The sequence below is a fragment of the Falco punctatus genome, assembly GCF_963210335.1.
Source record: "Falco punctatus genome assembly, chromosome: 1".
NCBI classification, from domain to species: domain Eukaryota; kingdom Metazoa; phylum Chordata; class Aves; order Falconiformes; family Falconidae; genus Falco; species Falco punctatus.
The window spans coordinates 89,223,404-89,249,099 of NC_137580.1; the positions used below are offsets into that span (position 1 = coordinate 89,223,404).

General features: G+C 40.5%; 1 protein-coding gene across 1 annotated transcript in view; it reads right to left on the minus strand.

Annotated features, from left to right (window-relative positions):
* SLC5A1 (solute carrier family 5 member 1) overlaps nucleotides 1-25,696 on the minus strand; it is a 62,300-nt gene that overhangs the window by 8,143 nt on the left and 28,461 nt on the right. The window contains exons 2-8 of the mRNA XM_080392234.1: nucleotides 19,455-21,822; nucleotides 17,223-17,294; nucleotides 9,092-9,196; nucleotides 6,653-6,712; nucleotides 6,193-6,297; nucleotides 1,256-1,361; nucleotides 946-1,026 (exon numbers count right to left, since the gene is read on the minus strand). Of these exons, the coding sequence (XP_080248360.1) occupies nucleotides 946-1,026; nucleotides 1,256-1,361; nucleotides 6,193-6,297; nucleotides 6,653-6,712; nucleotides 9,092-9,196; nucleotides 17,223-17,294; nucleotides 19,455-19,541 (616 nt within the window). The 5' untranslated portion in view covers nucleotides 19,542-21,822. The remainder of the gene's footprint in view (nucleotides 1-945; nucleotides 1,027-1,255; nucleotides 1,362-6,192; nucleotides 6,298-6,652; nucleotides 6,713-9,091; nucleotides 9,197-17,222; nucleotides 17,295-19,454; nucleotides 21,823-25,696) is intronic.

The following is a 25,696-nucleotide window of genomic DNA, read 5'->3' on the forward strand; positions in this document are numbered from 1 at the left end:
TGACCTTTATTTTTAGGTTTCTGTTCAACTCACAAATGTTGGTTTAGGCTCCCCTGTCTCAACATCTCTTTTACATGCCTTGCCAAGAAGTGAGATGAAGATACATTATTTCCACATATTGTTAACCTAGGGAGAACCTAAGGCAGGGTCTTACCAGGTCAGGTCAGTCTGGAGTTATTTCGGTTGTAACAATGGTGGAATCATTTAATTTCAGTGAAAGAGCTAGCTAGAGGAAAACCAAGCGCTGAGGAACGGGAAGGATAACAAAGACACTACAGATTCATGGAATCTTATCGCTACATTCTTTCTTATGATCCTTTCCTATTAATCCTGTTTCACAGCATGATTTCCGTTGTAAAATGCATATGGTCTTCTGGACACACACGTTGTCCTATTCATAAGCATTCAGTTTGTATCTTTTGTCCAGCAATATAATGGCATCCACAGATCAACTACAAGCTTTACTTAAAATGCTAATGTGTTAGGGTTGATTTAACACAAGCTAGCAGCTAGAAACAAGGGAAAACCATGCCATGTGACCAATAGCTCTTCACTTTGAATCAGAAATTTTCATGCATTAACATCTGAATATCTATGAAATCATGATCTTCTTAAAACAAGATACTCTCTGAACTTCTTAAGAGTATCATCATCACCTACAAACAATTCTGCTTTTACCTCATTAGCCATCACAAGTCCTATTCTGTCATGGGATGCTACACATTATGAAACATATTCAACAGTGCTTTGGAGATGGAGTGACTAAAAGGTTTGGCAATATGCCTATTCTTTGGCAACATGTCTATTTTCTTCCCTGATAAACAGGTATATGAACCAAAAACCTGCTGGTTAAGAAAACAGAGTTGCACACTGCAGGATCCAATTCCATAGCCACTGTGGGATTTGTGGTTGAACATTCCAGTTTAATTCATCTGATTTACTTACCAAATCCCATGAGAATAAAGGATCCCACTACCATGATAAATGTTTGTAAGGTGTCAGTGTAAATCACAGCTGCAAGGCCACCTAATGGCAAAGAAAAGTCAAGACAAATAGGTTAGCCCCCCTGCAAATGCCTCAGTGGAAATACTTTTTTTTTTTTTACTTTTCTCACCACCTCTCTCTTTCAAAGAAAGACCATTGTAAATATTTCCCCTTTCAGGTTTTCATTTCTCCCTTCTTACCCACCTCCCCTCTTCTCTTTTTTCTGGCTCCCCCAACTTTTTTGACGTATCAGACTGCTCTGCAGACTCACCCGTGATGGTGTAAAGAGCAGTAATAGCAAGCAGGATGATTATGGCCACATAAAGATTCAGCCCTATGGCCAGCTGTATAAATACAGCTCCAGAGAATATGTCTGCCTATAAAAGAAAAAATGATAGATTAAGCAATGTTTAAATTCATTATGACGGCATATTACACATTCATGATGAAGGTACTGAAATACACAACTCCACCCCTTACAGTACTGCACACACACACACACAAAAAAAATTGAGACCAAAATAGCAAAATAGAGGCCATTTTAGCACAACAGCCAGTTTCCTCTCAGTGCTGTGGTGCTTTCAATACAAGAATTGTAACTACTCAAAGAATTTCCAGGTCATTTTCAATGGATTGTTTTAGATAGACACAGAGTCACCTCACTACTTTGAGCTTACATACTGAAAAACAGCTTAATAACAAAATAACTAAAACTCAAGTTACACTTCCTTCTGTGTGCAGGGATGGACTCTGTGACGGCTCCAAGACGCAGAACAGTTTCTTCATTTAATGCTACTCTATAAATCTCTTACTTTTTCTTCACTCTTGTATACGTGTAGTATTGCTAGTCTTGCTGGTTCAGGACAAAGGGTGATTAAAGGCAAACATCCTATATTATCTCTACTTTTAAGCTCCTGTCAGAATAATTTACATTAGCTGGCTAGCAGAAGGAAACCTTTAGCTCTTGCATAAGAGAGGAATTGTTCAGATTTCAGTGTAACGCTCTGGGATTTTAATCGTATTAAATCAGTTCCTGATTTAGAGCTAATTTCCATCAGTGTTAGTTATCCAAGTTTGCAATCAGAATAATCTGCCCCAGTGCACTTGTAATGCATTACTGTGAATTGTGCTTTAATTAGAGGTTTGCATCTGTACCTATCCTTGCTCCTGAGCATCTAGTTCAGGAGCTCATCTCCAAGCCCACCTGCATACCTCCTTTCTGGATACCACACCACCTATACAAGGGCTCTATACAGGGAGTTCCATCCTCATTTAACAGTACAAGTCCTAGTGGTGTTCAGCAAACTCAGGAGCTGCGAAATGCTGCAGGAACAGCCCATATGCAGAGTCTGAGAGACATAAACAACACTGCCTATGCCCTGAGGTAAAGCTTGCACACACAGTTACTGCAGGGCAGCTGCTAGGCTGCAGCTGGCTGGAGGAGCAGGAGGGTCCACAGGTCAGGCTGCAGGACAGCCAGAGCCTGAGATCACCAACAGGCACTCGCATCACTTTTGCCCACGGCTAGGCTGAAGTAAGGCAGGGCAGGTGTACTAATAGCAGTTCTGCAGCCTGGCTAGCTGGGAGATGCTGGATGAAGAACCCCTCTTCATTCCAGAGACACTGAAACCGAGACTCCAGGGTATGATCTCACCCTTAGTTCACTCTAGAGAATGAGGAAAAGGTACAGACCTCTGCAGGAAAAGGTCCTCTGACCCTACTGCCCTGACGAGAAGAAAAAAACCTGAAGCAGAGCGTGAATCACAACAGAGGTGCCACTCCCAAAACTCCTCCACTGAGGCAGCTTGAGATGATTTGATTTCTTACAGGTTTTAGTTTGGAACTGGGAGCCAGGACTTCCAGCTCTTATCCCCAGTGGCTGTTAGACCACATCCTTTGTCACTTTTGTCTATGATAATATTTTTTTCCTATCTTTTCACACCACTGATCAGTTTATGTCCCAGATCTATCTTTTGTTGTTCTTGGCTTTAGTTTGGCCTACCTATCATTAAATATTAACAGTCCTAAAAAGAACCCCAGAAAGAAACATATAAATTATTTAGCATCCTGAGCAATCTATCAGCTTCTTCAGATTGCTTTTACCTTCAAACTTCACTGCTCCTCCTTTCTGATTAGATTATTGCCTTTCAGTATTTCCTTGTTTCTCCATTTATATTCTTTTATGGACACTAATTAATCTCTGTCTTATCTCTGAATAGACTAAATCTTTGCATTGCAATGTATCTGTCCAAGCCATGTACAGAACATGCAGGAACAACTGGCAGAACATGTTCCAATTGAGTGAATCCAGCTGCAACGTTAACGTGGGAGTCAGGGCAGTGGCCCATGCTCTTTACCCCTACACCACGCAGTCCTAAAAGCAGGTTGTCCTTCTCCCTCCTCTTCGCCCAGTAAGTTTATGCCCATACATTTACTACTGAAATTATGTACAACGAATGTAAAGAAAATTATGTAACTCATTTAGACACTCCAGTTTACAATTTCTGATTTCCTCAAAGGCACTCGGGTCTTAATTCCTTTTTGTCTTGTCATAATTTAGTCAATTACTCTCCCTCAGGCTTTTATTTTTACTAGGCCATTTTCTTCGGTACAATGACCAATATCAGCAACACCAGTGGCTAGCGAGCCCAAGAAAGCTGCTATGGGCGTTACAAAGCAGTGCATGCTTAGGAAGCGCATACACCTGTGCAACAGAAATCCTTCGGGCTCAAAACCCACCTGTGTCCTGATCCCAAAGATCAACACCTTGCAGCATGGCCTTGTCTGGCAAGTGGTTGATTCACCACAAAACAAGGTAAGAAGTCAAAAAATACACAGAAAATGGGCAGGAGAAGAGAAATGGTAACAACCTTGTACAGAGGTGTACAAAGGGAATCTGAGCATCACATCATGGTGGGCACTGGGCCAGAAAGAGCACGCCGGGAGTTACAAGACCTGACATATTATATTGTTCATTAGAAAACACTGTAATAATTATAGTATTAACAGCATTAGATAACATTTTAACGTATCAAGGAAGCAGCACATGAAATCACCACCCAAGAAACAAAATGCCACTCTTCCACAAGGATAAGTGGCAGTAAGTATCACTGCCAATCAAACTGCTAGGCGTGACTGCCCGTTAAGGGCAGGGCAGAAACCCATCCTTCTATATCAAATCTCAGTACGCCAAAGATCACAAGACAGAGTTTGCAAAGGCAGCAGTCAAGGAAGTAAAATGCAAATCTCCAAGCTGGCTGTGGCATGAATTGTCAACACATGGGCATGTCTGGATACACAAAGTGCCTCTAGGAAGAGAGACCTGTGCTAGCTTCACACAGCATGCATATGTCCACACAGCACAAAGAAGTTACCTACCATCCAGGAAGGAACAGGCCTTCCCTTTCTGCCTCAGGAGCTGGTTCATCTGGAGACAATTTGGGCATGGTGCTGCATATCATGGTATAGAAAAACCTACTCTGACATCCTCCAACAGTACCTGAAACCTCCAATGACTCTGACTGTTCTGCCTATTCTGAATAAGATACGGCAAGTAAATCAGACCTGGGCAAATCCTGCCCTGCTGAATACGGTGGCCTAAGACAACAACGCAGAAGACATTGTTTTACACTACAGAAATCTGAGCCAGATTTCTACATGGGACAGCACAGTCAGAGTTGTTCTGGGCAGATGGGGGAAACAAAGGAAATGGTTAGAGGAAATTGTGCGCCAGATTTTTTCCCCTGCATGGCACAGAGACATGAGCTCCACGGCAATTTCCCACACACATCTGGAATAATCGGGTTGATGGGAAGCTGGGATGGGCCACTGGTAGAGTGGGATTCAGGTAATCTGCTGCTGTATGGCTCTCTTGACTATTGCTTTGCTCCCTGCTCCCTGGTAAGACAGGGCCACAAGAGCAGAAGAGCGTGTTTCAGCCGCATCACCCCAGTGGAAGCTTATAAGGAGAACCTGTCTTGCCTGGAAGCAAGACACTCCAACTGAAATGGGGTGGAATCCCATGACCAGATCCTTAGACATGACAGAGGCTGGAAATAAAAGACAGGTAGTAAATTCAGAACCTGTGTAACACCTTGATGGGCTCATTATAAATATGTGTTGCAGGACAGAACTGTGAGTCATCTGACTAGAAGAGTTTCTCAGCTGCTAGAGCTGCCCACACCTGGGATTTCTGGTTATAGTAGTTAAGCACAATGGCAGCAAATTAACTAATCCTTTTGAAACACATGGAAATCCAACTCTGAGGCCAGCTCCACAGTACCAACCTGTTTAATTTATAACCTTCCTAAGGATCAGTTATCGTGAAGATGTGAGAATGAGAGCAAAAGGCCAATCTTTTAGCTTAAATTGCACTATTATCACTCAGCTCCCATTCAGAGGGCAAAGAGTAATTTGCCATGGCAACTTCTGCAAAACAACAGATTGAGGTATGCCTGAACTGTGGACTTCTTTAGAGGCTTGGTAGTTTGAAGATATATGGAAAACACCAGCTGCCTTCACTACTTCACAGCAACACAACCACTTACTTAATAAACATTAACTTCATAGCACCTTAAACTTTATACCAACCACTTGCCCATTCAAAGAATCTCTCCACTTCTTTTCTTTCAGCTCAGCTGTTGTAATTTCTCTCCTTTGCATTTCCCCACTCCCTTATTTTTTAATACCTATTATTCTCCTTTTCTCCATAGTCTCTTCCTCTTTTCCCTCATCTACTATTACCGAGGGCTTGTTCACCAGAGGATGCTCAAGAGATACATATGAAGTTTGGGAACAAAAATTGCTGCTACACGTTTCACGGATCCCGAAGATAATAGACTGTAATGCAATACAGTTTCCCTCCACTCTGACTTGTTCTAAAGGAAAGCATAAGTAGAAGTAAACCTTAAAAACTATTAAAAAAAAAAAAAAAAAAAAAGGAGAAAGTACAGCACAGCAAGCATCAAGAGGCATCACTAGGAAGGAAAAAACTTGGATTGCAGAACAGAGATTGCAGAACAGATCTGGATACACAATCTCACTAGACAGAATGAAGAAAACACAACATCATATTTTTACAGTGCTTAATTCAACCAAGGGCTCCAAATCAGCATAAATTGACCAACTGTGTGAGCAATACTGTAAATGGGAAATTGTTTTCTTTACTTCAAGGTAGGATGGAAGAAATACTGTAAAAGTGTTACTTACTGAGATCTTTGTGAAAACATACAGGATCAGAGAAAGGACTGACAGGTAGACCTGAATCCGTTTCCCACCAAAACGCTTCTTCAGATACTCTGGCATTGTCACCACCTGCAGTGGGGGTAGATAAGGTTTCAGGTAATGGGGAACAGATACAAAGCAAATTAGAGGAAGATTTTTTGCTACTCAGATACTGTATGAGTGGAGACAAAGGGAGGGAAGATGCAAACACAGTTACAAGGAAGAGCAGCTCCAGGAATCAAAGGAGAACAAGGAGAGAGTACCAAGCACTTCTCATCACAGGTCTCAGAACAAAGAACCCTCACTTGTCAAATACATACAGACATCATATAGTACAATTCTAGCACACTTGATCTCGTGCCATTCACAATGGCTTTGCAATATTCAAGACCTGGTCCACAAACATGAGCAGCAAAGAAAAGCATCACATACTGTTTTGACTTACCCCAGCTTTGATGTAGATGGGCACAAACAGCCATCCTAGAACAACCACAAATATCAGAGCCTGCAGCCAAGACAAGATCAGCTGAGTTAGCCTCCTCTAGACAGCACCCCCACAGAGCATTTATCAAACCCAACAGCAACTAGAGAACACTGAAATCACATAAACCTGGGTACTGTAGGGGTGACGAGGGAGGAGGGACTGCTCTGTCCTTTGATTTACAGTTGAAAATTTGGGAATGAAATCTTGGCCAAAAACTCGTGTCAGGTCTTATACAGCCTGGATCTCATGCTACACATCCCAGAGAAGCACACATGATAATACATTTTCTGGAAAGACAATTGATTTCTGCTCACAGACTTGCCCTCTAGTATCACAGCACCACTCCAGCAGCAGCACCAGGCTATCCTAGCCCTGTCCAGGGCAAGCTCAGGGAGCCTGCTTTAATAATGGTTAAAATGCAACCAGCCCAAAAGACTATAATTTCTGGGAAATATTAAGGAAGGTGAGGTTTGCTGCCTGAGACCTATTTGCTAACATCTTGCTCCCAGAGCCACTAATGCAGGATGCTTTCCCACTCAGAATCAGGCACGCTGTAACGGTATGCTGTGACATCTGCAAAGTACTGGGGAGAGTAGCACTTCTGATGATTTTGATCATTGACTGCCTTCTGCCCTGTGTCTCTGTGAGATGGCCATGTTTTACAACAATCTCACATTCTGTACAGGATGTGCCTCATGCATTTTGTAAAATATTTTGTATTTCAACATTACCATTCCATAGTATAATGTGTGTTACCATGTGTATTTTGCAAACTATAGATCTTAGTGTATTGCAGCGTCACAGTTTTCTGACTTACAATGGCTAGGAAATGCTGTCTGATACAGAGTTGTACAAATTTAAATTGACAAACACAGAACAAAAACCTGCTCTCAGAGCTGCACTCTGAATTCATTCTGTTGGCAGGACTTAGAGGGCTGTCCTAACTGTTACCTTTTTAGTTCTGCCCTTAGATCAAAACCATAAAGATGGACAAGAAATACTGGGCCAGCTTCTGCTGTCATACTAATACAACTTAGAAATTATTTCAGTGGAATAATAGTGAACACAAGGATGATAACAGTCAAAGTTAGTATTTCTTTCAAGAGGAGAGTCAGATTATACAGCCAAGAGCAATATTTCCACCATGTCTATTAACCTGTACACTAGTCCCTCTATGTCATAACTAATGAACTATATAGTATATCTGCTCAAACACACAGATGCATCATTGCTTCTTCCTAAACAACAATTGTTGTACCCTGTGTATTGATATTAGTCCACAAACAAGGTCTCAGGAGATGAAGTGTTAGAGGTGGATACGGCTGAAGAAGGATATGGGTCCTAGAGATTTGAATACCATGAAATTTCAAGCAGTGATCGTTCTATTTTGTTTTACTTAGTTTTAGTATAAAGAGAAGGGCAATCAGGTTTGTTACAGGACTAGTGTAATCAAATAGAGAAAAATGACAGATTAATTATGCATGTCTCATAGAATTCATTTTAGCCTTTATCCTTCTCCTTAAATATGTATATCATATGAATACTCGACTATCTGTAGCAACCATGCACTTGCTATAGAAAAAAGCCAAATCCCTCAGGCTGGTATGCTTCTTTCACTGAGCAAAATTGAATGTAGAGAAACTATTGACCTATGTATGCTCATTAAGTCCTTTGTGTCGTGGTATAATCCCTTCCATGAAGGTGAATTCAGCAGAACAAGGGCATTACTACCCACACCCACAGAGCCTGAGAATACAAGGAAATGGACTGTTTTAGCTCACGTGAAACTCCATGCTGTTGCAGTTAACACTACTTCTGGTACTTCAAGTAGTTCATTTAAAGTCAGCTTGGGTATCTCTACCCTATACTTCAACCATAAGCAAAACACGCATAATTAGAGGAAGGAGAAAGTAAAGAAGAAAAGTTATTTGGAATGCAGGTGGTTGTGAAGGATGCCCAAAGTTTCTTATAGCCTGTGAAGAAACCAAAGCCCCTTCAACAATTCCTACACAGCAAAATGCTGTAAAAAATACTATCGATTACAAAATTAACTGATAAATTCTTCCCAAATTCCTGCAGTCTGAAAGTGCTCTTTATAAATACCTTAAAAGTATTCAAAAGAGATGTACACAGAGAATACATCAGGTTATTTGGTTCAAGTGCTCTCTAAAAAGCTTCATCCAACAGAAGCAGGTCATGTGCTCCCAAGTGTCTTGGACAAGGAGCAAGGAAGATGAGCTAAATAGTGGATTGTGTTGGCACTTACTTGTCTGTACAGAAAACAGGTGTTGCCAAGCACAAACTTTAACAGTCCTAAATTATTAGGCAGTGTTATTTTGATTAATCTCTGTAGATAATTTTGATGACATAAATATATTCACTTAAATGCATGCCACTTACATTCCATTCATATCCTCCAATGGCAATTCCTCCAGCTGCTGCTGTTCCTGCTATTCCCACAAAATGTCCACTGCCAATGTTACTGGCAAACAGAGAAGCACCAATCTGGAAACAGAAAGAACAATATTTGGTGCTCAGGCCCTGTTCATAGCAACTTGAAAAAATCATGTTCATTTGGCAATTTGAACTCATGCCTATCTATCATCATAAGATAAGAATGATTGACAACCAACTTCCCTGACAACTTTCAGGACTCCCTCTTATTGCTCCCCCTCAAACCTGAGACTCCAGCCATTACATCTACAACAATGAGAAAGGATAGGATGTTGCATAGTAGATCTTCTTCCAATTGAGTCAGTTTATTACACCAATATAGATTTTAAAATATTTGCAAAACTTGGCTAACTGACATTTGGATGACGTCCAAACCATTAGGGAAGATGACTGTGATCTGTCTTGCTCAAGGAGGAAACAGTTAGTGCATACCCACTTGTCAAAGTGGCCCTCCCTACTTCATATTCCACAGTCTTTTGAACTAAATGTATCATCGGTGAGAGCTGTACAGACCTTTTACTTGATTTCACTTTTATTCAAAAGATATTTTATTACTGAATTAAATTCTGTAAGCTGCACGGCAGAAATACCTGTTGAGAAAGTGCTTCTGTTAGATACAAACAACAGGAAATCAAGGAGTTATATTTCAGAAGTGCTGGGTGTCTAATACCCCCAAATATTGCACTGAACGTACAAACAGAACAGTGTGGAGAACATAGGAATTGATGAACAGGGAGACATTTTTAAAAAAATGAAAGGTTTATGTTGGATTACAGACAAGCAGGAGCTGTTCACATAAGAGAGATGTGCCAAAGGATCTAATCCTTTATCAAATAGCTCAGACAACAGAAAAGATGACAGAAAAGGTATGAGCTTCATTTCCTCAAAATAAAACCATTAAAGGCAGCAGAAATGCCTAGTGATAATTTACAAGGTCAGATGTTAAAGGACGCAGGGTGAGAACTCAAGCATGAAAAAGGTTGGATTGGGTATTGCAAGCAAAGATGTGAGCTGGATGTTCCGAGATGAAGCAATGTGAGCGAACATTTTTAATTTTTCTTTTATTTTTTTCTACAAAGAAGAAAAGCAAATGGTTAAAAATCAAAGCATATAGAAAGTAGGCAAAAGAACCTCTGTGACCAGCCTGTAATGCTCTCATTTGAGGCAGACCTCTTGTGTTGAAAGATCTCAAGGTGCTGAAAAATGGGGTTTTAGACATATGAACCTAGGACCTGCAGCTGGCACATTCTCCTTATTTAGTTCCCAAGTACAGGTGGCTGGAATATGCTCAGAGTCCCCTTACAAAAGGGAGAAATATTCCTTGTCTGCAATTCACTGGGAGATTTTTAGGGTCCTAAAATGTACATAAAGGGAACAGTTACAAATTTTCAGGTCTGCAGTCACGGCAGTGAGTAGCAGTAAAAACTGAGTCAATCTTTCTGAGAGCACAGGGACAACTGGCTGAGATTCGGGAGGGCAAAAGGGATTTCATCACAGAGACCCACTTCTGCAGATCAGATTTATTCTATAGAGCTATGCCACAGCCAGGAACAGCAACCATGCTCTTTAACTCACAAACCTAATGTCTAATCACAAAATAGATTTTCCTCCCCCATTTTTTATACGCAACATACAAACAAATTCATCAGAGGATTCCATTATTTCTTTTCTCCTTTGCTCAGTTTCATCTCCTGATTTCTTCTAGTCTTTGCAGACTGTTCTTTTGCTGTGACAGGACACATACATCTCTAAGTTCACTCAGTTCTGGATTTTTTAAAATATTTTTTTCTTTTATTACACATTTCTAGAAGTCAGTTGGGCCCTACAGAAGCGTAACCAGTTTGTCATATGACCGATATTTGTACAGGAATTATAAATGTTGCAACAAGCATTAGCAAATAAGCCAGAGAGATCACTGGTAAGAATGAAAACTTTTTCTTCTAACCTCTCTGTGACAGTAACGGTGTTTTCCCAGCAATGATCATGAAGAAACAAATACCATTTATAGCAAGCATGAGCACTGTTGTCCAGTGCTTTCCCTTGGAGATGAATAATTAAACTTAAATCTAGGTTACTAGAAATGCAATCACCAGAAAAGATTAACCACATCAATCTCTGATTTTATTTGATGTGTTCCCTCTCCCGTTTCAAAAGCTTAAAATGTGCTGCAAGCAGATCCAAGTAACAAAAGCAGCTAATGAAGAACTGACAGCTATAGCAAGCTTTAGCTCCTTGCCTAAAACCCCGGGACATACTGTAGCATTCATTGACAATCCTGTGTTCCCAACTTTTCGCAGAGCACACTTGTATGGCAAGAAAAATACAAACCCAAACCAAAACAACACAAAATTACCACATATTTAGGGCCAGCGCAAGGACAAAGCAGTGTGAATGCAGGTACCACCTTCACTTTCTAGATTTTCTTCTCTGAATCCCTACAAACACCCAGTGCAGCAGAGCTGTAAGATCAGCACATTATAGTAATGGATGCAATTTTAAAAATGGGGTTTAATGTTATGTACACATGGAAAGGTAGAACATGGCTTCATAGCTGGGAAAACACATATTACTCTGAAAACTGCAGTGTGGTTAAAGCCGGAGGAACGTTTACCAAACATACTTGCACTCTGTTAGCTGCTGATGCCAGAGGGGAAAGACAAATTTCCAACCTGCCACGGCAGTACTTTGAGGATGAAGGAAGAAGGCAGGTGAGCTCTGGGCCCAAGCTTTCCTGCTGAAGTACTTACTGCTGTGGTATTTGTGTTATAAATTGTGTATATAAAGGCTGATTACTGGAACTGCTCTATTTACCATGGGTAGATGCTGCAGTACACCTATGTGTGCCCTAAAGAACGCTGTGCTGAACCCAGGATGGGGTGGTGGTGATGACAGAAGGAAACAATTTTCTAGAAGTGTTAACTTCTCAGCGAATGTGTTCATGAGCTGATTTTAAAAACAGATCTGGGAGGAAAAGCAAAGAAGAAAGTTGATTGAAAGGAACAAAAGCTGTTAAGAGGGAAAGAGAGGACAAACAACTGAACTAACCTGAGGCAAAGGTGGAACATTAACTCTCTTAAAATCTTTTAAGAGGTCAGGTTTTAACAAAAGTACTCTGTTCAGGAAAAGTACCACCACACTGCAGATAGATGATGATCACTCTGTTTTTTCCAAGTTATTCATTAACCATTTCACCTTGCTCTTTTCATTAACTTGAGGATGCACTGACATCCCAGCACTCGCTGTTCCAAATCATATACAATGTACTTTACAAACCAGTGACCACTGCAGCGACAGCGTGCAGGCTTCACAGCTTACAGCTTTTCTCCCTCCCAGGACCTGCTAATACGTATCCTACACCCCTAATGTCCGCTTTCCTGTTTGAAAGTGTTAGCTTGGCATCAAACCCTTTTCCTGATCCCAACCATGCCCTGCCTATGGCCTTTTAGCCCCTTTACAGAGATCAGCATGAGGTTGTGAGGTGTCTCTCCTCCCAGGGGTCACCTGCAGAAGTTGCTTCCTAAACTGCTCTTCCCTCGACAAATTTCTCATTCCCTTCTTTGAGAACTGCTCCTTGACAGTGTCCATGCTTTTCTTTAACTCACAACTCTTCCCTGCAACATGTGACTGTACGTTGATGGAAGGCCATCATTTTTTCCTACCTCAGTTTTTTGGGATCACTCTTATAAAACTTTGGAAAAATCGGTGTGCTGCTTATAATGGAACATTACTGCCACCCTTCCAAGGCTCTGACACCTAAAGAAAAACGTGTAGGTTTTTATTCTGCTTTCAAAATTACTCTGCAAACTCTATGTATTGCATTCTTGCCAAATTAAACATTTATGTACTTCCCAATTCACTAAGCAAGAAAGATGGACATACAAACACATCAAATATATCTCTGACTTCTGAAGTTGGAACAGCCCAGTTGCAAGCAGGCTGATCTGATACCTTTCCACCTTTGTCCTGTGAGGCAGAAACACCACCTCCCAGCCAGCTGGAAAATTCTGACGGATTCTACAGAAATCTGTTTCACTGAACTTTTCCTTTTCTACCAGCACTTTGCTTTGATTACTTTATTATTCTTTTTACTCTGAAAACTTCACACTATTCTTTGCATGGAACTTGACAAAATAATTTAATGTTTTATTCCACTTTACCCAACAAAAAAGGAAATAACAAATCTTATTCATACCAGAGTTGTCTTTCCTGGCTCCTCCTAGCAGCATCAGATTCAGCAAGTGGGGAGAATTCTGAGAATATGAAAAACTTAACTGGATGGAGAGGTCAGAGGAGGCATGCCAGTGGTCAGTTCTGACGGGTATGAAAATAAGCCATGCAGAACCGAAGCAAAAATATGTTGGGTTTTTTTTCCTTAATTCTTACCTGTCTTACAAAGATCAACACGTGACAACAAACAAGCTGAGTTACATTTCTGTTTAAAGCGTAGTGTGTCCTTGACTCTGCATGTTTCCTACTTGCTGCTCAGTAAATCTTTCTAACCATGACAGCCGGATTTCAGATGCCCAGCAGATACTTTGTCCTATTAGCGTTTATGCCTCAGGCACTGAGGTACATGAGGTAACCCATACTTTTGTGCAGACAGCTCTGTCTGCAAAACTACAGAACCTGAAGAACAAAATTCAAAAGCAGGAAAGCTTCAAAATTGAAGGGTTGTTTTTTTCAATCGTGCATGAAACCCTGTTAATCCTGTAAGAGTGGCTGTTATCAAAACTGACTCTTCTCTGGGAACAGATACTTCATTTCCACGGTAGAAAGCATTTGGCTGAACCTAACTGGTCCAGCTAACAAAAGAAGCTAAAGTTGGTTTGCAAGACCTACTGTTACAAATCCGTCACTTCCCTCAAGCTTCTTTGTGTCTTTTTGGAAAGAGCAGAGCTAGTTATGAGTATTTAAAGAGCCATATGTGTCTTCCCTGAAGACATTTCCTTCAAAGCCCAAGAGACCAAAACCAGTTTCTTGAAGATTCTTCTCTCAGTTCCTGTAAAAAGAGTGTGGAAAGGGCACAGCATTTCATACCATTAGGATTAACCAATGACGGATTTCAATTTCTGGCAATAGTGAGAATGTAATTATATACCTTGATCCCTAATTAACTACTGTCACTACTGAATTGGCTCATCTACTGCATAAGAGCAGTGATTTCAGTGAACAAACACCGAAGTGACCTATTACCTCACCAGAAGAGTCAAAAAAGCCTAACCATGGGCTTGGTTCTGCAAAACACGAAGCGACGTTCATGGATCCTGCTGCAGCCGACACTCGGAGCCTGGCCCAGGAGAACTGTGTTGCCTCTACTTTATACACAGTGAAACTGAATCACAATCAGGCAAAGTGACTGACAAACACTATAAAAAAAAAAAACAAAAACCAAAAAACCAAAAAAACCAAACCCTATCAAAAGTGGAACTAACCGCCAGCCCTTGATTACCAGGGTCTGCTCTAGTCTAATAAACCACAGCTACTCCATCGTTTAAGTGAACAGAATCCCTTTCCCAGGCTTGTCAGTAAGAGATCCCGTCACACTGCTAATGAGCCTTTTCCCTTGTGCTCTCAGAAAAGCCACTTACGGCTGCCCTGTGTAGAACATATCACAAGCACTGACAAACACAGTTTAAGGGAATTAAGTTTATAACAAGTTTGTGGAAGGGTTTTGTGTTCTAGGTGGGTTTATGTTTCATTTTTCTCTGTTCCAGAAAGCAATTATAGGGCAAGGGTCACTATGCTGAAATAGCAGGGAAGAAATCTCATAAATAAAGAGTTCGCATAGAAAAAAACTTCCCCCACCCTGCGTCTTACGTGCAGACTGTGGAAATCACATCCGCAAACCTGCTGAGAGTATACTCTGTCCCTTCACGCCACTGATGAGTAAGCTGAACAAGACTGGACCCAGAAGTGACCCCAGAGTACTTCAGCTACACGCCCCCAGCTAGGCTGTGCCACTGATCACAGCCCTCTGAGCCCTGTCATGCAGCCAGTTCCCAATCCGCCTCACTGGCCACACTTCCTGAGCTCACTATGAGGATGTTATCAGATATTATGTATCAGAGCTTTCCAGAACTACACCAGGTTAGTCCTGATGTGGCACAAAAGACTAGTCAAAGCACAGGAAAAGTAAAAAAACCCACACAGCATTAGCTGTTGCAGAACCAAGATCACATCTTGGACTGAACTTTCTATACTTTCATTGGTTTCCTAGTCATTTCAGCCCAGTTTGCACCAGGTGATGGACATCCTATCTACCTGCTGAACTGTGGGGAATAGGTGTTTTGGAATCTCTTGTTATCCAAGACAAACTTTCCAAGGTGGTGCTGCTGACATGGTATTTAGTTTGTGGTTTGAGTGCTTCTCATTTGTTTATTTTGTGTGATACCAGGATGAATAGCAAGAAGGGTTTGTTTTTATGGTGCAGGAAGACACTCCTGACATTCCAAAGGGAAGTATTGAAGGGGTGGTCTACAACTCCACTGACAACTAGCACTTCATCCATGCTGAGCTTGCAGTGTTTGGGAAGGAAGGATGACCCTACCAGCAACCACTGCGATGTTGGGTCATCCCTTTTGTCTTCCCGCTGGAGGACGGGAGCTTGCTGAATCTGTCGGGTTAGTGTTGGCAGAGAACTTGGAGTTAGCTAATCTTCCCAGGGGTTCAGGGAAAGCATTAGGAGTTCTCAGTGGCACCAAAGCAAGACAGAAGTTTTTTACAGTGAGTCTTTCCTGCCTTGCTGCTTCCACCTTCATTTGCATCTGCACAAAAGGGTATTCATATTCACCCCTGACAGGCATACAGAATTGCACAAGGTTAAAACCAGCCCACTGATCAAAGTGACAGTTAAGCAAAGTAATCTCTCCCCCTAGAATGATGGGATTTATCCTAAAATAACTTGGAAACTTTCTCTTTCCTCAGTCTTCCAATGGAACCTGAATTTTCTTAGATCTACTATACCAAACGAAGAAACCTTTTACTGTCATTGGCATTTAATCTTTCTATGTCATTAAAGAGGCAGTCCCAATGCCTTCTGAAGGCAGAGAGCAGGCTCCCTGAAGCACAAGAAGACTGAAAGATATGTAGGTATTTCTGCATCTTACTTCAAGAAAATTCCTACCTTTTTAGACAACAAATACTTACTGTCACTCTCCCTGATCCTGTAGCTGAATCCATGTGGGTGGAATCTTGAATCAAAAGTCTTAATTAGGTGTAAAAACATTTTTGGAGACTGAATGCAAGGTCAGGAATGTTGAGGATTTCCATTCAGGCACAGGGAAGCATGTACAACTCAAGTAACACAGAAAATGCAGGTTTGATTAAGTCTCCTGCTTTTCCAAGAAGTCACACTAAATAGAATCTATGATCTGGAAGAAATAGATAATTGTTTCTAATATCATTTCTGCCAAAGGCCTGATGGATAGCTATGAACACGTTTTGTGTCTGTGACTCCTTTTCTCCACCTTGGAAGAGAACACAGATCCACAGAAGACAAACAATATAAGTCACAGATAATCTTTAAAAAAATGTAAACTACATTTTACCAATAACTTATCATAATATTTTCAGGATTTTATCCTTGTACAGACCAGAACTTGCTACTAAAAGTGGAAACAACAGAGCAATATGAGGAAAAAGTTCAGTAAATTAACTCTTCTCTGCGATGATCTCAAAACGAGCCAGCTTGTTTGAGTGCAGTGAAAGTAAAAAATTCAAACTATTGAAAAGTTTTAAAGTGGGCTGAAAAGCAAAGCACTGGATTTGTCTACACTGACATGACCAATGTACCTAAGTTCAGATAAGTTGGTCTCATAATGAAGACAGCTCAGAGCTCAACAGGGACAACTTCCCCAACACTTTTCCCTGCCTGTCAGGTGGCTTTTGTTGTGCAGTTTGCCCTGCGCCACCATGGCTAGAGAAAGAGTTCGAACTGTGCCTACACAACATAGCCATCACAGTCTCAACAGCATTGTAGGGATACTTAATATTTAAGGACTAGATACAGTCATATGGAAGTGGATGCACACACACATATGTATGTTTTATATACACACACAATATATATAGCACTCACCGGCCACCAAACCATGCTTCGTCCAGCCAGGAAGAATCCACCTACTGTCCCACGGTTGGTTGAGTACATAGCCTGGAGAAAAGCAAGCAAGCAAGCTAGATTGAATCATATTTTAAGTATAACAGGCAAGATAAACCCAGACTAAAAACAAACAGCTAGAATTAAGCGATAATATGTATGAGGAGAGTAAAGTGGAAGAAATAAAAACAGAGTGGTTAAAAAGAAAAAGTTTATGATGAAGAAAATAATACAACTGAATAATGATTCTTGCATCTAGGTCTACATTAACCATTCACACTTCATAGCTTCACCTTTCATTACAGTGCAAAATATTAAAATAAAATTTAACTAAAAATGATCACTCAAACAAAAGCTCATATGAACACATCAGGTGTGCAATGTCTTTGACTTCAGGCATCAAAAAAGACTGTAAGTTGCAACTTCATTAACAGAAAGTGTGCAGCTTTTTTATTCAATATTATCCAACCCCAGAAAATACCTACAAAAATCTATTTTCTTGTTGTGATATCAGCATTGTACCCACTTCTCTCAAGTTCAAAAAAAAGAAGCCAACTAAAATTTCCTTTTTAGGTACTCGTTTTGTATTTTTTAAGGGATGGGCTTCAGAAGGAAGCTTTGTCCAATTTCCGTTAATGACCCTGATCCAAATATTGGATTCCCATTGTCTCCTCTGGTGGACTTTGAACAGGCAAATAAAGTAAGAAGACTCAGGAAAATTATCCAGATCTTTTCTTCTGATGCAGAAGAAAGGAAGTAACTTACACTTAACTACACACAGCAACTGAGTATTTGTCCAATAAAGACAACACTGGTGCTGTAAAGAAATGGTTCCAGGAATTACTCAGCAGACAATAGCCTGACAAGCCACAAATCAGCTCCTTTTTGTCACAGATGGTTAATGCAAAGTTCAACAGCAGCACCAGCCAGACCTCCCTGGCAAGGACCCAGCTCCTTCCCGCAGGACAGCAAGGTGCTCAGGTATACTGGGGGCTCCAGAGTTTTTCTTATGGTTTTGGCATCTACTACTGTGATGAAGAGGTAAAGAAAAGGTTGTGTCCACTTTGTGTCCACCCTAACTTTTTGGTACTCTTCAAAACATTGCCAGGCTGCTAGAAAGGAAGGTTTGTTTTGCAGCCAACTTCTCTGCCTTCGAAATGGACCCCTGGGATGCTCCTGGCAAGGAGAGGATTACTGAGGGACAATGCCTCCCATCCGCTCGTTAATGGTCAGGTGTTCAGGTGACCAGGAGAGCTTGCCCTAAGGAAACCAAAATTGAGTGACATTCCACTGTTTACAGCTTTGTAGCTCACAGTATTGGCCTATTATCTTCAAACCCTTCAGCACTGAGGTTACACCAACAGAATGGTATCTGCCTTGCCCCATTAGCCGTGAAAGCACTGCACTTGGGTTGCAGATGAGGCAGGAGTTTCCCTGGCAGCCCTCAGTGCAGTCAGGATTGCCGGGCAGAGGGCAAGAGGCTCCGCTCTGCTCGGGCCATGAACAGAGTCATTGCCAGCACCTGCCACCCCCGAAACTGTTCCCTCCTCATCGTTTCAATGGCACTGCAGCCTGGAGCCAAGGTCCTGCTGGCAAAAAAAAGCCACGATAATACAGCCCATAAGCGGCACCTACAATCCTGAGCACCTCACTCCTTTGCAGAGTGATCTAGAGCCCCGGGGGTGGGGGGTGGGGGGGGTAGGTGTCCTGCAGTGCTCCTGTTGCACCCCCACACTGCCTCCCCACACAGTGACTTCACCTCCGTTCTTCTCCCTGCAACTCCCTCTTCTCACCATTTCCCACAGCATCACCTTACACCCCCAGTTCCCACTGGAGCCCCAATGCCAAACCCCATCCATTCACCTCCCACCTGCTTTCTAACAGGGACCCCAGCTGGCCTGAGCCTCACTGAGCAGATCTCTCTGCTCCTTCCCACACAAACTTCATTACTCCACCTTCCCCACTAGTTCCATTCATCCACCTAAACGGATGCCTCCGCAGCTCACCATCCACTCTCCAGTAAACAATCACATTTCCCCCACCATACACTTATTAATTATCTCAATTGAGCACCAAAATCTTCATACAATTATACATTTTCATTTACTAAGCCATTTTCCCAAGACACTGCAAACTACCTGCTCATTAAATAAAATAATATAATATAAAATAAAATAATAAAACAAAACAAAATAAAATAAACCCCCAACCTACCCATAGTCCCACTGCCAGGACTACCACAAAATAGATGACAATAACAGAGATGTCTGCAGGATTGTTGATCCTTATGTTGGGTTCCATCCTGGCTGTTTCTCTGGCTTTCTTCTTCTTTATCTCCTTATGTGCTTCTTGCAGAGTTCAGGTTAATGATAAACTGCTGTCATCCCCTACGTCTTATATAATATATAACTTCAGATTCACTTGTCTCCCATGGGACACAAGTTGAAGCTGCTGCTTTTCCTTGGGAAACAAATTCTTCCCAAATATTGCTCCTCTGTTACGGGTGCTGCAGATTTCAGAGTTCAGTTCCCCTGCCAAAGGTGCTCAGGGTTTTAACATCCACGAGCAGATGTCTGAGAAGGAATGAGCATGGAAAGGAGTGGCTTGGCTGCAATAAACCCACATATTTACCTCACTGTGTGAATACTTTTTTTTTTTTTTTTTTTTAAGTGGTTGTACCTGTAAATCTAGTCATGGAAGATGTAGTTCTTTTAGACGATTATGGTAAGCAATTATCTGTGAGGAGGAGTGAGTGACCTGATACCTGGGGAAAACCCAGGGGTCCAGAGCTGGGACATCTTCTGTGTCATCTGTCAACTCAGCAGCATTATTCAGTGGAGCAACAGCCCTGCACTTCTGGGAAGGATACAACTTGAAGCTGTTTACATCTCTCACAAGGATACAGGTAAAGATGCATGTGCACCACAGGACTGAGATCCAGGAGCTTACTGTGCTGAATTCCAGAATGTTTAGACGGTGGTGGTGGTTCTCTCTATTGTAGCTAATCAGCTTCACATTCAAGTAAGTTCAAAGTTCACCAGAGCTTGGGTCTGCTCTCCCTTTATTTGTTCCTCTGACTTCAGAATCAAGCTAAGCAAAATAAATGGTCACAAAGATGTGGAACACTCTGATTATAGAAAGATCTTCAAGCTCTTAACAAGGAAGCTTCCCCAAAGAAAAATCCAGGACATTTAGAACAAGAGACACAGGTGCCAGGCATACTTCTGGGCTCTAAGTATACCTGAAAGTCCTATTGTCTGCTTGATACTAGGGAATCATTATCCATTTACAGCTGATTAGGCTGCCCTTTGGGAGTAAAATGTTACCCTGAAGTTACGCAGAGTAGAACAAGCAGTACAGTACACAGAAAGCACAGCAGGTCTGACCATCTTGCAGTGGTTATTTCCTTGGGAGCTGAAATTGAGGTCTGGTTCTCTGTTCATTGGCAAAGAATTTTTCTTAGGTAAACTACCCTTTGGTAATCGTGGCTAATAAAAAGCACCAAAATCTAAGAAGCTATAATAAAGTGTGATAGCTTATAAGAATAAAATAAAAATATCACTATTGTTTGAGCACCTATTCTCTTATAAAATAGTCGTGTCCTCTGATAGTTTAGGCATCTCTCCCAACAAACATTCTTCAGTTTGTCCTACAGGACTGTGAAATGTTAGCTTTAAATCCAACAGAGAAAAAATTAACCCTGGAAGCTGCTGAGCATCCAAAATTCCCATTAGCTGCAACCTTCCCTGCTGTGTATTTCAGAGGAAAATAAAAGACTTATTTACTAACCTTAATTATCAGGAAACAGTTTGCCTAAGATAGGCTGTAGATGGCACTTCTTTACAAAGATTGACATAGTTTCCCATGGGTCCTTGCAACTAACAAAAAGGCTGGTCTACATGAACTCCATTTCTGCATCAGTCTACAGAGGCAAAGCAAAGAAAAATTAGACAGGAATTTATCTACTATAACGTGTCTCATCCAGACCTCTGCACAAAAGAGCTCAGAGGCTAAGAAAAGCTACAGCCTCCTGTCCACAGCTGCTAGCACAGCCACACCAACAAGACAGCAAGGTTTGAGACTGTAACAGAGAATCAGTGTCTAAAAAATAATAATCATGCAATTCCTTTCTTTATATACAGTGGAAACAAACTTTATTCTGTTTTTGTTCCTGAAGGTCACAAACCCAAACCAAACATTCTCTACAAGACTGTTAAAAAAGGCAGGCAGCTTTGTCGAGGCTCTTAATATCTCACCTCCACATCCTCGTATCTGCAGTCCAAAGAGAAACCTAGAAACATTACATTCAGCAGATTGTTGGTGTACGACATTAACCATTTCATGAACTGAATGCTTATAAATGGTCTCTGAAAGGTCAGCCAAGTTTCCAGATTTGAAAAAAAGCTGAACCTACCTTTGTATTAAAGTTTTCAAAGATAAGCATTGAGTAAACCTCCTGATGTGAAGTGTGAGAAGACAGGAGACAATTAACCTCTTTTTCTCACACTCAGCTAGCAATGTGCTTCAGTGGGTGCTCTCATCATCCTGAAGTGTCTGGTCAGGCAAGTATAGGGCTCCAATACTAGAAAGAATGACAAATAATTTGATATATTGGGGAAACGTCTCTATTTTTTCCTTTGAGCCAGGCTAATTCATTGAAGTAAGAGAGATTTTAACGGGAGCAGGAAAAACAACTAGTCTAAGTAGCGTAACACAGCAACTGTGATCCACATCTGTAATGACTGCTCCCTCTGGATCAAGTCTGATAACATTCAGCTTATCACGAATATGTTCATACCTGAACAGAGAAATAAGACAATGGATGAAAGCACCAACAGCTACAGAATGCTGGAGTCATTTACTCAAAATCACACACCAGACTACTGATGGAGATCAAACAGAACGGTATCATGGATCTGTATACCCAACCCTGTAACTGCAAGGGCTGGCAGGGGCACCACTGTCTTATGGGGCACAGCGCAGGTACATGAGCTATGTAGAAGCCACAATTGCCCTGTTGTCATTGGAAAATGGGGCTGTAGCACAGAAAAATTGAGATTTATAGTCCTTGCTGCCACTTAGCCTAGTCTTTTAGAAACTTACACTTACGTGTAAGTCTTCCTCCTGAAGATGGCAAATGATTAAAAAAAAAAAAAAAAAAGGAAAACAAACTACAAAGAGAAAGATGTATTAGTATGCAAACTACCTCCCACAGAGGAACTCCTCTAATCTTTTCTCTGACATTCCTCCACAGTTCTTTATAAAGCAAGCAGATTTCTTTTGGAGATGATCCTCAGAAATGCTAATTTATACAGGAGATCCTTTGTACAATTAATAAAGGACAAAACCAGGCAAAAATGTGCAGTTATTTTACTTGTGGAAGGTTATATACTATGTTAGTAAAGCCTCTTCCCTTTTTCTAGTTTCCTAGCCATGTAGTACCAACTTGGTGAGAAAAGACATTATATTTGCAATGGTACTAATAACAGAGGATGGCAGTTTGAGTAAGAGACAAGAGGATTATTTAGCACCTTTTGTTTGATGCCACAAGTCCTTTTTCTCTTTGTGCAAGCTTGCTTAAGTGAGCAAAACCTGGGTCTAATTAGAAGAATTAGTCACAGAAGGATGACAAAAATGTTAGAAACTAAAAAGTGGAATCCATAAAAGCGGAATTATGTCAAGGCAAAAATATCCAAACTCCAGTAGGTATGATGTAGATAAAAGAAAAAAAATCAGTAGGAAAAGGGATGCCTTCCTAAAAGCTTATCAGAAAGCAAGCAAGGTTATTCTGTTCTCATTCTGAAGATCAGATCAAGAAACATGAAAAACCCCATGTGTTTATCAACAGACAAAAAAGATAACAAAGATAAAATGAGCCCTTTCTAGACTTATTTTCTTATTAGTATATATCTACAGAGAAGAAATATCAGAGGACATAAAACCAGATTTATATGCTGATAGACAGAATTGAAGCAAGGAAATACATTCAGTTCTTCAGCAACTGATTAAATTCTCTCTGTGTGATCTCTAAGTACACCCAGGCCAGCAGTGTCTAAGCCCTGCCAATGTTATAAAAACAACAGTCCAAGGACTGCACTCTTCCGCCAAGATAGACTAGGATAGCAAATAAGGTAACCTGAATTTATTTTTATTTTACTAATGTTTGATTCTTTCTTCTAATTCAGGAGATTAACAGGGGAAGATTAATGGCAAGAGATTGATTTGAAATTTCCATTGGGAATAATAAAGTTGAATAACAGATTAAAAAATACTCCCCCAAACCGATGCAGCCACCTGACAGCGAGGCAGATAGATTGCTCCCCACAAGCAACTTCTTAACTGAGTAGCATTCTCATTAAAAGTACAATTATTATCCCATAAACTATATAACCCAAAATATATTTATTATCCTTATGATCTAATCCATCGCATTTTGTATATGTTAGAGGCTTGCTAATCCTTCTCAGGAGCTTCCTACCTTTCCCCTAAAACAAAGTTTCCAGAAAAATACTTTTTAGAGATCAATACATGCCGATTTGCCACTTCTACTATACCTAAAATTAAATAATATAAGAAATTATCCAGAGTGGCTGCATAATCATGATCACAGCTCTCAGAAATATTTTTACTACTCATACCCTGGAAATGCTTTAGGGAAAATAATATCTCCACCACATAAAACACAGGAGAGAAATGAACAGGAGATGATCTGCTGACGCCCCTTCCACTGAAATAATTCTTCAGTTTTTCAGGTGAACTAATGAAAACCCTAGTTGCTCATACTCTGTTTTTTTTTAAATAAATGTAATCACTCTTGAAAAATGGATAGCCTCAGCCCTTGTAAATGTTTTCATTGCCCTACAGCAATAAGCAGCAACAAATTTATTAATATTTATTAATTTGACAGGTCAATTTGATTAAAGAAATCTAAGTGGAGGAGGGAAAAGATCATAATCTACTAATGCAATAGCCTAATATATATTTAATTTGCTCTACAGCATCCCAGGGGCTCATAGTTAAGCCTCTTGTTTGCAGAGTGTTTGGTTGCAAAATTAAACGAGGAAAAAATCTGAATAATACTGTACAAAATACAATATAATACTGGAAAATCAATAAGAAGAGAAAGAACCCAGAGGAAACATTCTTTAAGGAATCTGGGCTGAAACAGGTAGTATTCACCTTTGGCACACACTCTTTTTTGCTATTGGAGCAATAATTTGTTCAGAAATAGGGAAGAGTGAGACATGGCAATCCCTGGTCAGGATAAAAATGAAAAGAATTGCCTGGAAACACTTCCCAGTGAGGGGGAAGGAAAAGCTAACAAACCAACCAACCCCAACCAACAACAAAAAAGATCATACACAAGCAACAGTTGAAAAAAATAAAGAAATGGAAATACTGAACATGAAGAGTGTGAAAAGTACGCTAATATTACCTGAAAACGAAAAATATTGATATATTAATTTACGCTGAGGTATCGTTTGATCAGACTTTGAGTTCTGATGGATTCTAGAACATAACAAAGGACACAAAGTGTTATATTGGCATGAAATGGAGATCCCTTCTACAGTGAGATCTTATTCATCTGCCAACTTAGAAAATCTCAAAACCAAAAAATACTTGTTCTATAGTTTCAGTCTTTTTAATCAACTTAATGCTAATTATTGAAGTTATTACAAAACTATTACTTTGATATTAAGGCAGTAGCCTGCATCCATTTCCAGGAGAAAAGCTAGCCTAGTCCTCTATCTCAAAAAGTCTGTGAACTTCCCCAGCAGATACGGAAAGTAGCCTAGTCCTGAGCTGCGTATCCTGAACTAAAAGAACACGTGTTATAAACTAATGACATATTTTCTTACTTTAGTAATCATTGAGGGCAAGACGTGGGCAGAACTTGAAAACTTCACAAAATGTTATGATCACGGGAATCATTGTAACCATGTATCAGATCTGGTATATCAGATTCTTGTGCCTGTAATTAAACTCCTAGGACAACATGAATGGAAGGAATATTACATCGACAGCTAGTGTGAAGCAATAAAACAATTCCAAAGCAACCATGCCATTCCTTTTAAAAGACTCATCCCTCAATTTCTAAGTTCTGTGGATAGCAGAACTTAAAACGTTAATTAAACTATAATCCAGAATGACATAAGAGGCTCATGACTATGCACAATAAAGTTAAATAGCTCAGTAGCTGTAACAAAGTTATCACTCATTCATTTTCAAAACTTTGATTTAGATTATTGCTTCACAGTATGGTTTTGCTAGCATATTCTTTTTATTCCAATCATAATTTTAATGACTGTACATACCCTGATTAAAGCTACATCTGGTCCTGAGTTTTATAGCTACCATGGTGAACAATCCAATCCAAGTAGCTACATACATTCCGTTTAAAACGCTTCATGAAGCCTTCTGATATTGTGCGATGTGTCAGCACCTCGATAGGCATG